Below are 16,207 nucleotides of genomic sequence, written 5' to 3'. Positions count from 1 at the left end.
TTTACTGTTAGGAAGACAGATGAAATTTTAATGTATTTATCAGCCACCTACTGGATGATCACTTAATCTAATAGCCATTCATTAACTAACTATTGAAAATGTGTGCTTTTTTTTCTTAGAATTCAATTTCTTTTTATATATATACTGTAACATTTTAAATGTCTCAATTTGCTTGACTGAGGGAAAATAATTTCTACTGAACCTGGGACTAGCATTACATGGAGAGTTAAAATGTGTAGGATATATTAGTAACAGAATTACACACCATCTTTCCTGCAATAACTTGGACCCCTGTTCTCACATTTCAGGTGGGCTGCAAGGCTATTTTGGTGTTTTTTCAGTATGGTGTTATGGCAAACTTTTACTGGCTATTAGTTGAAGGACTTTACCTCCACATCCTCCTTGTGCTAATATTCTCCCCCAACAGACACTTTACAGTCTATCTGCTCATTGGATGGGGTAAGAACTTAAGCATCTTCCAATTATATATATATATATATATATATATATTTAATGTGTGTATTAGTCAAATTCAGTATTTCATACCAAGCATTCATGCAGTTTCTGTTGGATGACTTTGGTCGGTGGACATGAGCCCTTGGGCACATTAGTTCTTCTGTTCAGCTCCAGTGTAGGTACAGCCACTCTGGCATGGAGGAGAGTGGACACAAAACCTCCATGCTCATCCCTCTAGTTCCTGCAGACCTGTAAATGCTAGCTTGCTTCTTGGCTGGCTCTGACCTCTGCCAATCTGCACTCCCTGACAACACTCATGGATTGTTCAGGGATGGGATGGTGTGGGACTACCACCACAAAACATAATTCAGGCTGTCCTGATTTAGCGGGGGGGGAGAGGAAGTTTAGCTGCACAGCAACAGGCTACTTGCCTTTTACAAAAGCACAATGATATTTTCCATCTGTTTCTAAATACACATTCCATTCACTTACAGAAAGTGCAATGATATATATATTTGGAGCAGTTTAAAGCTTCCGGTAATAAGTGGTCATAAAACATTAGGTATTGCTTGGAAATGAGAATAAACCAGTGTGGGAATGGTTCCATATGAAATGATTTACTCTTCGGTTTTATATTGTAGTCCTTGCAAATAGATTGGGAATGCCTAATTTGTATCTATATCCCTATAGGTCACTGTGACAGCTTGAAAGAAATCTAAGATACATGCTTTGTGTATTGGTGGTTATAGCTACATTTTTATAAGAAATATGCTCACTTCTCTATAGTATTTGAAACACATTGCTTACATCATATAGCTCATCACATGGGCCTCTCCCTCCATTCACTAAACTGTTTTCTATATGCTGCATATTTGGGAAATAGATGCTTACTAGCAGGCTGGACTTACTTTCTTATGATCATTCTCTAAACCTCTTTATTTTATTTTATTTTATTTTATTTTTTAGGAATTCCTACCATATTCATTATTACATGGACAGTGACACGGATTATTTTAGAGGACACTGGGTAAGTATGTCAGGGAGGGAAAGCTTACAGCCTCCATCTGTGCCCATGCTAGTCTTGCCTTGGATCTGGTGTTGTTCATCCAAAGGTAGTTTGCTGTTCTGAAGGAGACAAACACAGAACTTAAAATTTCAGAAATGGCAGTAAAGGGACAGGTGTTTAGGAGCTCTTTGGCATGCAGCCTATACTTCCTGTTTATTTGGAAATGCTAAGGGCAGGAGTGGGCAGAGACAGGTTATTACTAATGTTAGCCCTTGAAACCCACATGTAGAGCTATCTGCCTTGGAAGTCAAACTATTAAAATAGCAGTGGGGGTCCTTGAGTTCAGTGCTGCCATACAGTGTTGTAACTTGCCAGGCATCCTAATTTGCTAACTAGCAATGCAAAAGATTGAAATCTAGATTTTTTTTGGTATATCTAAAATACATTCCCAGAAAAGAAGCAATGTAATGTAAACATATGTAAGATGCATGTATTCAGGTAAAACTGTCACTAGCTAGAGCTAAGCCTGGCTCCTGGCATGGGAAGGGGAGCTGAGATAAGAATTTTGTAGGAAGATCAGACTTCCTTTTGCTAGCCCCAAGGAATGGGAGAGCATTCCTAGTTAGTGGGGTAAATGGTTTTCACCATTTCAGTTTTTAAACTGAAAAATCATGTCCTAAATAATTTCTAAGTTTTCCTTGCAAGACCTCTAACATGTAGACTGAAGGCTAACTCCTTTCTCCTTCATTGTTACTGTCACAGTTAGAGGAACTCTGAAGGGTATTGCTGTTGCTTCTAATTAGTCTTTCAGAGCATTTATTCTCAGAGTACTCAGACCAGAATTGTTGAGCTGACAGTGAAAATTAAATTTTCATTTTTTCAGACAAAGTTTCAGGTTCAGTCTCATATTTTCCTAAACCAGTTCCAGCCATCCGCAACCTAAATATCCCACAAGGAAATTATGTCATTTAAATTGTATCTGTCAGTTGCTTTAGATCTTCCTGCTACCTAGAGGCTATTGTTAAGTGCTTACTGTAGAAGTATCCTGACTCAAAGTGAAACTAAGCTTACTTTCCCTAAGGGCCAATGATCTCCATAGTTTCTAAAGGCATGGTGCAGCGCATGGTGTTTCAGCTGATTTGAATATGCATATTGAAAACAGGGAAACAAAAAGTAAACATGGAAAAAAATAAATACCAAATTCTAAGCTAGAACATTATTTTAGTGCTCTTTGACTTGTATATACCAAATACTTCTCTTCATAGGTCATGCTTGCCAGATGCTATTAGTGTCAACACCATTTTCCCTCTTTTTTTTTTTGTAGTTGCTGGGATACAAATGAGCATGGTGGTCCCTGGTGGGTTATACGAATACCAATTTTAATTTCTATTATAGTAAGTAAACTTTGAAGCATGAATTATATATCAGTTCAGCATTGTGCAGTACATATAGCCATTATTCTTTACTGCTAGTTACAGACAGGCCAGAATTCTGTTTTAATGAAAAGAAATTGCACTGTAGGAGACATGTTAAACAGATGCCAGGGCCATTAAAATTTGTTGCCTTCAAAATTTATCTGCCTCCTATTAAATGAACAGTTGCTTTTATTTGTATGTTGTTCTTTCTTTAACATCCCTTCTGTTTATGAGCGTGGGGGAAGCAAAAATCTAATTACACTTTTCAATGAAATGCAGATTTGATTTTGCTTGTAAATAGATAGCCCTGCAACTAAGAATCTGATATTATTGCAGCCATAAAAAAATATAGCTGTGTATATCTTTCTTTAATTGGTAGTCTACTGAAATACATAATGAACATGAAATATTTGCAAAAGAATACTATTTGAGAATGTTTCATGGAGCTTTTCATGTATGGAGCTCATTAGAATTACTGGAGTAGCATAATAAAATTCCTGTTCATTGTGATGATTGTGTAATTAAATTTGGGCATAATAATCTATTGTTTATGTCCATTTCTGAAAATAGTCACAGTGCAAATTAATCCATTTCAGATACACGTGCTTTGTTTTTAACATTTCAGCCAGAAAAGTTAAGGCATTATTAGATTACACAAGATTTCAAGAGTCCAGACTAGTCCAGCATTTACACCTGGGCTTTCCTTTCAATCTGCGCCTACTGAAAATCATTTTGAGAGAACTTCCTATCATTTTCATCAGAGTGAATTCTACAGTGTTTAAAGAGAAACAGAGTACATGTATGTGTGAAATAACATGAGGTAAGGACTCCCAGAAAAGATGTTTTATTATCCAAAGTAATAGGTGTGCAACAGAACTACAGCATGAAGAGGATACGTGTACCTCAGAGGAGCTGGAGGATGGGGGACGGTGCAGAGAAAAGAAAATATACTCAAAGATGAAAGCAAAACAAACCACCCGGTGTTTACAGAAAGATAAAAGCCTGTTCTCTGGAGGTTCTATTTAAACAGCTATCTGGTAGACAGATGAGACTTCATGTGCCAGAAAGCAGTGCATCTCCAAAGAAATCCTAGACCAGGAGACATAAGTTATCCAAGTGTTCATTGGCAGACTTGAACTCCAGCTGGCTCTTAGCATAGACTAGTAAACGCATCAGGCGTTAAGAAAATGGAGTACTAACTAGTCAGTCAGCAAAAGTCCAACGTATCATAAAACATGGACCCTGATCATGGAGGTGAAGGAACAGCCTTGCTCCATTTTTATACTGGTTCTATTACTGCTATCATACGATGGGATTGTACGACATGCAGAAACATTTTGCAAATGACCTTTTCTGGTTTGCCAGGTGCACATGTTTAGAATCTGCTGTTGCCTTCCAAAGACGTCTCTTGTCTTAAGCGGCGTGTTTTAGGGATGAGAGCAGTTAAAGATGGCCAAGTGATTCTGCAACATGATGTACTGTGTTCTCTGATTAGATGAGTCTCCAGAAGATTTGATCATTTTCACATTTTGCGTTTAGGAAGTAAAGCTTTGAAAGGAGAATTCAGAAGTACAGGGAGTTATATAAAGCAGTGATACTCACCCTTTCCTGCTGGATAAGTAACCTATCTTGTTGGAGCATCAGCCTGCAGACATCACATTTGTTGTGGCATCTAGGATGCCATATAAGTTTACTGCTGTGCAGAACGCATTCAAAGAGTAAAAGTAGCTAGTGAAATGTCATGTAAAATCAGTCATTGATGAGTGAAAATACTGCATTCATGGGAAAATCGTTTTCAATGTATATAAGTACTTTCAGTTACCTTTAAGAAAAAAATAAAATTTGAAGATACAAGTCTTTGAATAATGAGGTCGGTGCTGCCTCCCATTCAGAGATGAAAATAGATCATTGCAACTTCTTTGAATAGGAGTTGTGAAAGTCATGACATTTCTGAATGAAAGTATGATGTGCCAACATCATGCTCACACAGAGCCTTCAGTCAGTTCTTGAGAATGTAGAAGGACCGGAAAACTTAGAATAGTGAAAACAATGATGAGTAACGAATGGTTTCATTATTAGGAAGGACAAAGACTTATAATTAGTCAATTAGATGGACAAAGCAGGATTCTGAGAGAAGCTGGATTTCAGGAAAATAAAGGAGAGTAGAACACAGGAGTTGAAAACCGTTACAGACTGTCTTATGTAATGGCACGGAAGAAAAACACAGATAATGGGTGATACTGAAAATCTTTAAGATCAGGAAGAAAAGAAAAGAAAAAAGATTAGAACAGAGCCTTTTTGTGAAGATGATGCCATGACTATATTTTTGAAAGAAGGAGGAAATCAAATAGTACTTAGGGAGCAGTAGTTTAACTGCATTTGATTTATCTGGAAGTCCACTTTGTCTTCATGCCATATTCACTTTTTTCCATTGACTTCTCTGTTACCTCCAAACATTTTCACTGGTTAGAAGACTGTATTATCTATATTGCTATCATCCAACAATAAATAGTCTGGTGAGAGCAAGTTCTGAAGTCACTTCTCAAAGTGGGAATGGCTTCAGTTAATGCAGTGTCAGAAGCCTTCCCTGGCATCTCATTTTGACAATATTGGCTTGAGAAAAGTTAACTGGCAGGTTTCCATGCTTCATGCTGTACACATTTCAAAGTTGTTTAATTGGAGATGACTATTCCAGACAGTTAATTTGGAGTACTACTCATTTGGCAAATGCTTCCACAGCTGCCTTCTCCATACTTCCACTACAATAAACTGCTTTCATTTGAGAAAGAGTGGTGAAAGGTTTTCAGGTGGAAACAGTACTTACGTTACTTCAAAGTATCTGAAAAATGTTCATCTTGTTATCTCACATTGCAGCTAGTGTGATAGACTAAATAGCAAGAGAGAAGCAATATGAAGATAGTTTAAATGATGCATGCTCAGGCCATGTGTTTAGACTCAAAAACTCAGAAGTCAGCAACTAAAACAGTATCAGCAGCATCTTGGTTTTATTCCAGCAAAGAGGCATCATTTGTCATCACTCTTGCAGTTTCTCTGCATTCACTTTATTTTCTTATTTTACTGTTCTTAGATACTCATCCAATAATATACATAATATATTCTATTTAAAGAGATCATGCTCAAAGGATCTTCACAAAACCAAAGAATGGCTGAGGTTGGAAGGGACCTCTGGAAATCCTCTGGTCCAACCCCCTGCTCAAGCAGGGCCACCCAGAGCTGCTTGCCCAGGACCATGTCCAGGTGGCTTTTGAAGATCTCTCTGGGAAACTCATTTCAGTGCTTGGTTACCCTCAGTAAAAACATGTTTTCAGATACTCAGGAGGAACCTCTTGTGTTTCAGTTTGTACCCACTGTCTCTTGTCCTGTCGTTTTACAGGACTGAAAAGCTGCAATACTAAAAGTGAAATTTCAGGGCACTGCTTGTTTCATAGTTCATTGAAACGTATTATTCTAGACCAGATGTATATTTTAAAGGATTTTAACAAATGATTTATTCAATGATAATCTTACAGAAATGAAATTGCTGCACTGCAGTAAGGTAAGTGGCAGTTGCCACTTTTAGTTCCCAATACCCAGTTTTCTCTGGCTGGATTTACAAGGTCAGTAGTGTCAAGGAGTGTTACAAACTCCAAACAAGAACGCCTTTTTTTCATTAATCCAAAATCGTGCTTACAGAGAGAAAGAGACTTGTTTGAAAACAGATGTAAAAGTAGTACATGAATGACAGTCAAGAATGTGAGTCACCTGTGTCTAGTTTGGCAGCTGATGTGATGCCTCAGAAACCAAAAGGATAACAGTTGTAGTAGAATGACTATTGCAGTAGAAAATAGGGAGACCTGTCAAGAACAATAAGTTATTCTGCTTCTGTGCAAATGCAGAGTAAAGATTTTTTTTCTATTTTCTCCTATTTTGTGGCTAACAAATATACCATGAAGTGGAAGCTCTCTCTTTGTTCACAAATAATACCTCCAGTGCATGTACCATACCAAATGTACCTCCATTGATCTGTACACTATGCTGTGATACGTAATTCTGTAGATAAAATCAGCGAGAATACTGGCTGCTACCTATTACTTTTATAGGAGACTTTAATCAAGTAAAACTTGAAATTTGTCTTCCTCCTGAAAAAGGTGTGTTTACTTCATTAAAGGCCTTCATTAAAGGCCTATATTTTCTAACAGCTTCTTTTTTATTTTTCTTTTTCAAAAATACTGAAATTTCCCAGCTTTTTATTTCATCCCTCTCAGTTTCTGTCACTTCACATTACCTGTCATTTCAAACAAAGTATAAAGTACAGAGGGATATGCAGTTGTTACAATCACAGTTCATTTATTAACATCACAAATTGTACTGGGTATTTCAGAGAAGACACAAAAAGTCATTCAACTTGAAAACTTGGTGAACACAAGATGCCAGAAGCCAACAAAGATACTATGGGAATGAGATTTAGGATCTACTGAATTTTTATCTTGAATGTTCTAGACTGATCAGGACCTGATCACAATGATTATAATGAAATGCCTCCATTCTCCTTCTATGAAAGAAGACAATACTACCGTTCCATCTCAGAGAACTGTTATGAGGATAAAATCTTCAACTGCAAGGATTCAGTTGCTTCATTCATCAGTGTTCATCAGTACCCAAGGCAGACAGATATGTGAGAGGCCCTCTCCATACTTGATGGGAGTGGGCAGATCACCGATGGGAGTGGGCAGATCACCCATGCAACAACCTTCTCTTCCCCTAATCCAGACGGAAAATAATAAAAGTCAAGATGAGAGGCAAGAGAGGGTCAAAACTATATGGGACTCATGTTGTCCTTTGGGCTTCCAGTTGTGAATCCACATGAAAATTTAGGGCAATGCTTGATGGCACCAAATCACATCCCATGTCCCATCCTGCCAAGAAATCTGTCTTCAGTTGAGATTTTGGAAGGAGGTCATTGCTGACAACTGGGGCTTTGAAAGGCTTTTGCCAGCCAGACTGGAACTGGTAGCCATGTAGAGGTGCACTGGACGTAACAAAGCTAGTGAGGCAGAAAACAGACAATAGGTTTGGCAGTGTAGAGCTTAACATGTTCTGGCAGGAGGTACACAACACTCACTGCTGAGTTGATGAGTCTGACTTGATAAGCATTTCTTTGTGCTGTGTATGGAATGGAGAAGTCAGAAATCACTGTTCTATTTGTTTTCTTTGCAGTTGAATTTTATACTTTTCATTAGTATTATAAGAATCTTACTGCAGAAGTTAAGATCTCCAGATGTTGGAGGAAATGACCAGTCACAGTACAAGTGAGTCATATTTTTAGACATTACATACAGAACCTAAATAATCTCAGTAAGATTTACTGTGCTGAAACCTGTTAGCAGCCATTGCTACGATACTATAACTACATTTAATTCAGGAGTACCTACTTTTAAATGTAGTTTAATAAAGATCTTAACATTATGTTGAAATAGAGATTAACTTTTTTTCAAATACCAAATTCAGCAATTTCAAGCAATTTCATAAAGGCCAACAAACTACTCTTGAATTTGAGTTTAATACCATGAATGAATATGCTTATGCAAAAAATATGAGGACTACTATCTTTCATTTAATGTATAGTTATTACATTTCAAGATTAAGAAAAGTTTTTGGAAGATCAGAATTTATTGCTTCAACCTAATTTAAAACATTTTTTTTTCCATTTCCAAAATACATTTTAATATTTACATGTATTTTAAGAGCTGGAAGGAAGTTCTGTTGTTCTCAGAAATTAAAAAGAAATAGCATCTTTGATTTAAAATAACGTCTTTGTTTTTCCAAAGGGAAAAAAAAAAAGTTTCTGATTTAGATCAACATAATTTCTGATTAGGCTTTCTTTTTTTGTGTTTCGATTTCATCATTTAATCCTAACATCTGTTATTTCCACAGCTTTAGAATCACAGAATTTTGGGGGGTAGTTTAAATACACTGCTAAAATTGGATTTATTCTTTGTTATATTACCATATCAGTTATTATTATTTATTATAGTAGCTGCTGAATACGGTAACCTAGAGTCGAGATTCTGTTGTACTATGTCTTATTTGAAAGCCCAGATAAAGACACCGAATTGGCACTTTTTGACACTAATATGGTGTTTCAATGACAAAAAGTAAAATGAACGCTGAAAATTCAAAACCATGCAAGTGTCATTTGGAAATGGGCTCCTGGATAATACCTCTTCAGTTAAATAATACTGAATTCCTGTTCTAAAACAGCTAAGATCATAGTGTGCTACAGTAAAAAATAACTTTAAAGCCAAGAGGACATTTTGTGTTTTACAATGTGTGACACATTTAAATGCAAAAAGAATTTTGATGCATCAAGAAGATGCTACTAGATAGGCAGAAGGCTGTGCTTCACAGACCTACACAGTTCCTTTTTTGTGTGTTTTTTTGATTGAATTAATTGAACATCTGGGAGAGTTAAATCAACCTATAAGAAATTATGCAGTCACCACAGTATTATTTAACACAATGACATATATACATATGTACATATATACATACACACATATATATATATACTGGCATGAAATCTGCTCAAGTTTACTTCTTGTGACACAAACTTTTCTTTGTTTCCCTGTGGTATTTATGTATTTTATGAAAATGAGGCATTCTCCAGCTATCATTATCATTGCGTCCCATTATTTTTGACAGTTTACTGTAGTGCTTGTAATAGCAACCTTGTCCTTCATTGTTAGGCCTGTGAATTCTTTGCTTTTAGCAATTCATTGCCTGATTAAGTTTGGATTGGATGCTCTTTAGCAGATACCCATGGGAACAGTAGATTAACCTCTTCAAGAAATAGTGCCTCTACAGATCAAATTAAAGGTCTAGGAGGCTCATTTTTCAAAATGCAAATGCACTTTCTAAAATATAGGGAAGAACAAGGCTATTTTTGCCTGGCTCTTTCCTTCACTAAAATGTAAATGAAGTATACAGAAATTATATCACCTAGACAAAAATTATTTAAACAAGAATGAATTGGAAGTGAAAGATGAGTTTAAAACAAATACTACTCGTTTCAAGTCACCGTTTTTCTTCCCTTCCTGTGTGTCCCATTTGCTTGTACCTGGTTCTGTCCTTTTTATTGCTTAATTTACTTTTGCAGTGGGAAGGGTTATGTTGAAATAAAATCAGTTTTCCACTTCACTTGGGAAAACGGGAAATTTGCTGCCATCATCATCTTCAGTTGTAAATGAATTTCTTCTGCCACAGAAACCCTATTGGTCCCACTTACTGGTATCTCCTTTAAGTGTGAGGGTTTTACTATTCTTGAGAAACTTCACTGTCAGAACTGATTATTTCCACATAGACAGATGCAGCCTCTGGGACACTATATGCAAAGGAAGGCCATGAGGACTGACACAAGAAAAAGTAAAACTGTTTGTAATACTGTGACCTTTTTCTGTTAAAATAGGTGAAATCACAGCAGCTTCCTTTCTTTGTTGAATCCAGTTATATTCATCAAAACAGTGATGAATTCTAGGACTCAACATTACAATTTCTTGAATTTCATCTGATACCAGACATCCATAATCATGCATGACTGGTCCTGTATAATCTATAAAACTGATGTTATTAGAGTGAGTTGAGTGACAGATAAGGGATAATTAGCAATTCAGCATCTCAGTGGATTCACAGGCAGTTTGTCAAAACTGCCCGGTTTAATAATTTAAAGGTCTTCTTAACTTCAGTAGTGTCTCATGCTAAATTGTATTACAGAATTGATGACATTACAATGATTCATGGGTATATGCTTCATACCATCAGTATAGCTATGAGGTTTTAGGAATTGGGGATAAATCTGAAATTTCTGATGAAAATTTTACAGCTGAGATTATTCTGGATTGCATCTTTGAGGTACTGTTTCCATACTGTGCATATGAAATGTACAGGCAAACCTTATGGTTGCAAATGTAAAGGAAATGAAAATATTAATTTCAGGACATAGACCTTACCTTCCACACAAGAGGAAATGTCTGTATGATTTTGCAGGAAGGAAATATTTCTTTCCACTATTAACCCTTTATGCCAAGTAAAAAATGTCCCAAAAGGCCTGATCACAGCTCATGATGCTTTATCGAACATGGTCCTATGGAATAGAATCATAGAATCACAGAGTCATAGAATGGTTTGGCTTGGAAGGGACCTTAAAGACCATCTAATTCCAACCCCAGAGGCTGTCCAGAGGTCAACAGAAAAAGGATCTTTTGGTTTAGAGAGGCCTTGCAGCTTTTTACCAGCTTTTGGAAGACTGCAAGATCCAGAAGATCAAATACAGCATGTAACTGCACACATTAGTTTATAATGTTACTGTGTGGCTAATCTCATAGCAAGCTTGAAAGGAAAACAATTTTCAATAAATGACACTAACTGTAAAACTGAAGTTATATGAGGTTTATCAAAACGACATTGCATCAGGTTCTTATCTTAGTAAAATAACAATTTATCATTAAACTTGTTTTCTTTATTTATTTTTCTGTTTTATATATTTACCCAGGAGACTTGCAAAATCCACATTGTTGCTTATTCCATTATTTGGAGTTCACTACACAGTGTTTGCTCTGTTTCCTGACCACACTTCCAACACTTACAAAATAATCTTTGAGTTGTGTTTGGGATCTTTTCAGGTAAATTTTAAGGTTTTTATTCAAGCTTTATTGACTTGGGTTAATGCAGCATACTAATGAATATTGTCTGTTTCCAGGGATTGATTGTTGCAGTCCTGTATTGTTTTTTGAACAGTGAGGTAAGTCTCACCTTTCCTACTGAGGATGTTAGCAATTGTTTTCAATAAATGTATAAGTGTCCCAATAATTACATTCTATGTAACATGAAGCTGATTTAGTAGATTTAGCAGATTTTTGCATTCCTGCTTATAGAATATGCTTTTCTGTGCAACAGGAGAAATTAGTGTACTTGGGTGAAGACTTAAGAGCCATTTGAAATCTAATTCCTTGGTAATTGAGGTGTGAGTAAGGGCATCCTTATTTGGTGTGAACTAATTCTAGCCTTTGTACAAGCAATGTGTATTGTGCAAGTGAGGTGCAACAATACTAGAAATTCATCCAAAACCTGAAGCATCTTTTAGTAGGTATTTAGGGGTAATTTGAGAGAATATAACACCAGCACAGCAGCAGGTTTTCAGAAGTGCTTGGCATGTAGCAGCTTTTCTCATCTTGACTAAGGAAGATGGAAGGAATTCCTGTTGATTCCTTCCTTGTTCCAGCCACTTTTTAAGGTACAATATATATTAAACAGCATTCAGTGTATGACAGGAGGAATCTGTCTGAAGAAGACGCTTGCTTGCACAGGGAATTAACATACAGGTCTCCTGAGTGCTAGTTTGGTCTTTGGTATTCATGAGATGCCTGATTTGGGCCTAATAACTTGATTTGGTTTTAAGTACAAGTGATTAATAACTAGCTAGTATTTTAATAAACACCACTGTGGCAGCACAAGTGATGCAAATCTGATTTTGAAAGTGGCCCTGGGGCTTCTCGTCACAGACAGCATAGGCACAGTCTTCTCCTCAATTTTGTAAAACCTGTTTAGAAGCTGTACCCAGAGCTCCCCATCTGATAGCCAATAAATGTGGAAAAGTTCCTCACATAGAAAGAATGTTTTCAGCCCATCTTGTGCATTTACTTTTTAACACAGGTGCAAGGAGAACTGAAAAGAAAATGGCGGAGTTTGTGCTGGAAGCAGACAGCAGGCAGAGATTACAGACTCCACAGCTCTTCAATTTCTCGAAATGGATCAGAAAGTGTTTCTCAGCTCCACCGGAATTCAAGGGCTCAGTCATTTATGCAGACAGAGACCACCATGATCTAAGTCAGCTATGTCCCCCAAAACATACAAAAACTGTGGGATATATCATTTGTTATATGCAGCTTGATGTGGTATTTTCTAACATGTAAAATTTAGTGCTTTGCTTTTCTACATGTTGGTATTTGGGAAATTAGTTAGTGCAGCCAACCAGGTAATAACAGAAACACCTGCCCCATGGATGCTTCCTGCTTTTTTTTTTTTTTAACGACATTCACATTAATTCTGATGTTCTCTTGCCATTTACTAGCCATAACTATTCAAAAACTCATTTGTTGTAATGGTCCCTTTCCCCTCCAACCAGTCTATGAGATAGGTGTGTGGGATCCCGTTCAGTGCTGACTGCTTTGGTACATGTTGAAAATGTTATGATGGGAAGCAGGAAAATTTCTTACATTATATTTATACTTCAGGTAGCATTTATTTCCTTAAGGACCAGGAAATTCCTTCCTAATTATGGAAAACAAAAGAAAAATGTAAGGCTATAATTAACTACACTGGGAGTTTAATGTGCTAATCCAGGAAATCATTAATATCACACGGGGAAAAAAAAAAAAAAAAGGAAAAAAAAAAAAAGTAGTGCTTCTTGGCTCACTGTATGAATTTCAAAGATGATGTTCCACAGAGTTTGATTCCTATCCTGTGGTCCCCTTTGAAAGTGCCTGGTTTTTATGTTTTGGTGCACAAAGTAGGACTGCCTTTGCAGTCCACACAGAAATGGCTACTGTAATAGTTTTGATTAAAACATCAGCATTTGCCAATAGTGCTGTTGTAATCACCAGTTGTACTCTTCTGTTTAAAATCAAAGAGATTTCTGTTGATCTTTTATTAAACAATTTTCTGAAGAGGTGCTTTATTGCTAGAGTAGTCTGGCATAGGATAAATAGCCTTGGATCACATTACCCATTGAAAATATCATTTTTATATAATAATTTCATTGAAGTATATCTAGAACTACATACTTGGCAGCTAAAACAAGGAATATTGCAATAAAGATGCAACTCCCATTTAAGGAACAATAAAAGTTTTTTAAGCTTAATTGTATTTCTTATCTATCTAAGCTGATTTAATATTCAGTCCTGCCCATGACTCCAGCAACAAAAAAAAATGAAAAAAAATAAATCACAATCCCTAAAAATTACTATAAAAGGCATAAATAGAAGGAATTCTCAACAACACCAAGTCTCTTATGTAGCCACTTTCTAAAAGAAGATGTAGAACTGATAAGTTCTTATAAATACACATGGAATATTTGCAGTCTTAAAAGAAATAAACCCAGTGTTTACTTCTCATGTCACGCTTCACCATGTCCACTCTAAATAACAAGTGGGACTAATGTATATTTGCATGAGTACCTCTGATTGATAATAGCAATTGCACTGATATTTCAGATAACAGATCATAGGAAGCCCAGCAGAATCCAAGGTCAATAATATTGCCAGGGAAAGCGAAGAATGGCAGCAAGGGTATGTCTTGGCAGGCATACACGTACACTCCTGAACATATTAACAAGACTGGGAATATTGTTGGCAGCCATTAAAATGTCTGTACACCTCTTGTTCTGATTTAATGTAGCTATTTATCTGTCAAACACAATTTATTTTTGAGGGGGTTACCCTGGAGTGATACATTGTTACGTTAGATCAAAGAGAGAAAATGCTCTGTGACTGCCCCATGGGCTACACTTGTGAGTGTTGCATGACACCAACCTCCATGTAGTAGGTATTGTTTGAGTTAAACAATAATCAGTTGATGAATTGTTACTTTGCCAAATTTGACTTTAAAGAAGCTAGCAATCACCTCCAGTTATTCAGAGTGTTATAGACTGTCGCTTGGTGAGCTATGAAATTCTGGAGTGAAGTAGGCTGCCTAATGGCAGTCCTGCAGGGTCAAAAGATAAACCCCTTCACCTGTATTTAAACCATGTATATTCATATTCCCAAAGTCTCAGAAACAGCTACTAACCTTTAGGCTTTCTTCCTGGATCTCTAAACAACCTTATCAACAAACTCCACAAATATATGAAGACACATTTGATCTCCGGGGGCTGCTCCTGTACCTCAATTAAATGCATCTACGCACTTTAGGCTTCTTTGCCTGAAGTGTCATTGGGACTGCTCGGCTCCCTGAGATTTGAAATACACGATGTACTTTTTTTTTCTTTTCTGGAATATCTAGAGTGGACAGGCATACCTGACAAGCATTCAAACACACTTATCTTTATGTTCAAAGCAGGTTCTTTGAGTTGACAGAGAGAGAAAAAAAAACGTTATAGAAATAGAGATTTCAAGCAATCAGTTCCATCAGTCTATTCTGCAAGATGCATCATCAACTGTATGTATTTAGAATTCATTGTATCCTAGAGAGAACTATCTTCATAAAAACCCAGAAGGCACTGTTCTTACTTCGTTTTACTTCCAGAAAATTCTGATCTTCAGATAACCTTATGCAATGTTCCAGCATCAAACCCATCATCATGGGATCTGCTTGACTTCCAGCTGCCTTTTCACACACAGGTACACAGTATGTTAAAATGCATGCACAAACTGAAAGCCAGTTGATGAATCTAGTACTTGATCAGTGTTTTGCATCTTTACAATGCACAGAAACAAGATAGATTCTTATGGCTTCGTTTTGCATTAGGTGTTGCACAAAACTGGAGTTAAATGGTCCTGCTCTGCACTGTGGTGACTCTTGAGAGTCAAAAGGACAAGACAAGAAAACATCACTCAGCCATCTGTCATCGCTAAACATAATTCTTAGGCAGACATCTATTTTGCTCACATGGCCTTGTCACTTAGTTCTCCTGCTCATCGTTATTCCTTTCTCCCTTTGGTGAAAGGGTCCAAACTGCATCATAAAGTCTTCAGAGCAGGAAACCCGTTTGGTTTATTTGTGCCCATTGATAAGCCATTGAATGGCTTTGAATGGTGGCACCATTCATTCTAAGTGATTTGTATCAGCATTATCTGCTGCTGATGCCTGAGGGACAGTGACAGATTACCCTCCAGTTGCTAATCATGACCAAAATCCAAATATATAGAGAGTTGACTTAAATTTTCCTTTTCGGAATCGACGATTCTAGGTGCTTGATAAACTCAGATGAAATTCGTCTGTCCTGGTTTAGATATCTAAAAGCTAGATGTCTTTTTCTGAGCTAAAGACTGTTTTTAAGTGCCTTCAGTAGTCATCATAGAGAAATAGGCCCTAGTTGTAAATGATTCATCCTATGTTCAGCTGCTCAAGCATGTAAACTAAACCACCTTTTTCTCTGTACTTACAATGAGCCAAGAAAAGAAAAGAAAAGGAAGGAAAGGAAAGGGAAAGGGAAAGGGAAAGGGAAAGGGAAAGGGAAAGGGAAAGGGAAAGGGAAAGGGAAAGGGAAGGGAAGGGAAGGGAAGGGAAGGGAAGGGAAGGGAAGGGAAGGGAAGGGAAGGGAAGGGAAGGGAAGGGA

General features: G+C 36.9%; 1 protein-coding gene across 1 annotated transcript in view; it reads left to right on the top strand.

Annotated features, from left to right (window-relative positions):
* VIPR2 (vasoactive intestinal peptide receptor 2) overlaps nucleotides 1-13,792 on the top strand; it is a 58,147-nt gene extending 44,355 nt beyond the window's left edge. Inside the window, exons 7-13 of the mRNA XM_035564298.2 lie at nucleotides 309-459; nucleotides 1,423-1,483; nucleotides 2,787-2,856; nucleotides 8,095-8,186; nucleotides 11,426-11,555; nucleotides 11,633-11,674; nucleotides 12,586-13,792. Of these exons, the coding sequence (XP_035420191.1) occupies nucleotides 309-459; nucleotides 1,423-1,483; nucleotides 2,787-2,856; nucleotides 8,095-8,186; nucleotides 11,426-11,555; nucleotides 11,633-11,674; nucleotides 12,586-12,759 (720 nt within the window). The 3' untranslated portion in view covers nucleotides 12,760-13,792. The remainder of the gene's footprint in view (nucleotides 1-308; nucleotides 460-1,422; nucleotides 1,484-2,786; nucleotides 2,857-8,094; nucleotides 8,187-11,425; nucleotides 11,556-11,632; nucleotides 11,675-12,585) is intronic.
* Nucleotides 13,793-16,207: the final 2,415 nt, after the last annotated feature.

Source organism: Cygnus atratus, chromosome 2, assembly GCF_013377495.2.
Source record: "Cygnus atratus isolate AKBS03 ecotype Queensland, Australia chromosome 2, CAtr_DNAZoo_HiC_assembly, whole genome shotgun sequence".
Taxonomy (NCBI): domain Eukaryota; kingdom Metazoa; phylum Chordata; class Aves; order Anseriformes; family Anatidae; genus Cygnus; species Cygnus atratus.
This window is presented reverse-complemented; position numbering and strand designations above follow the sequence as displayed.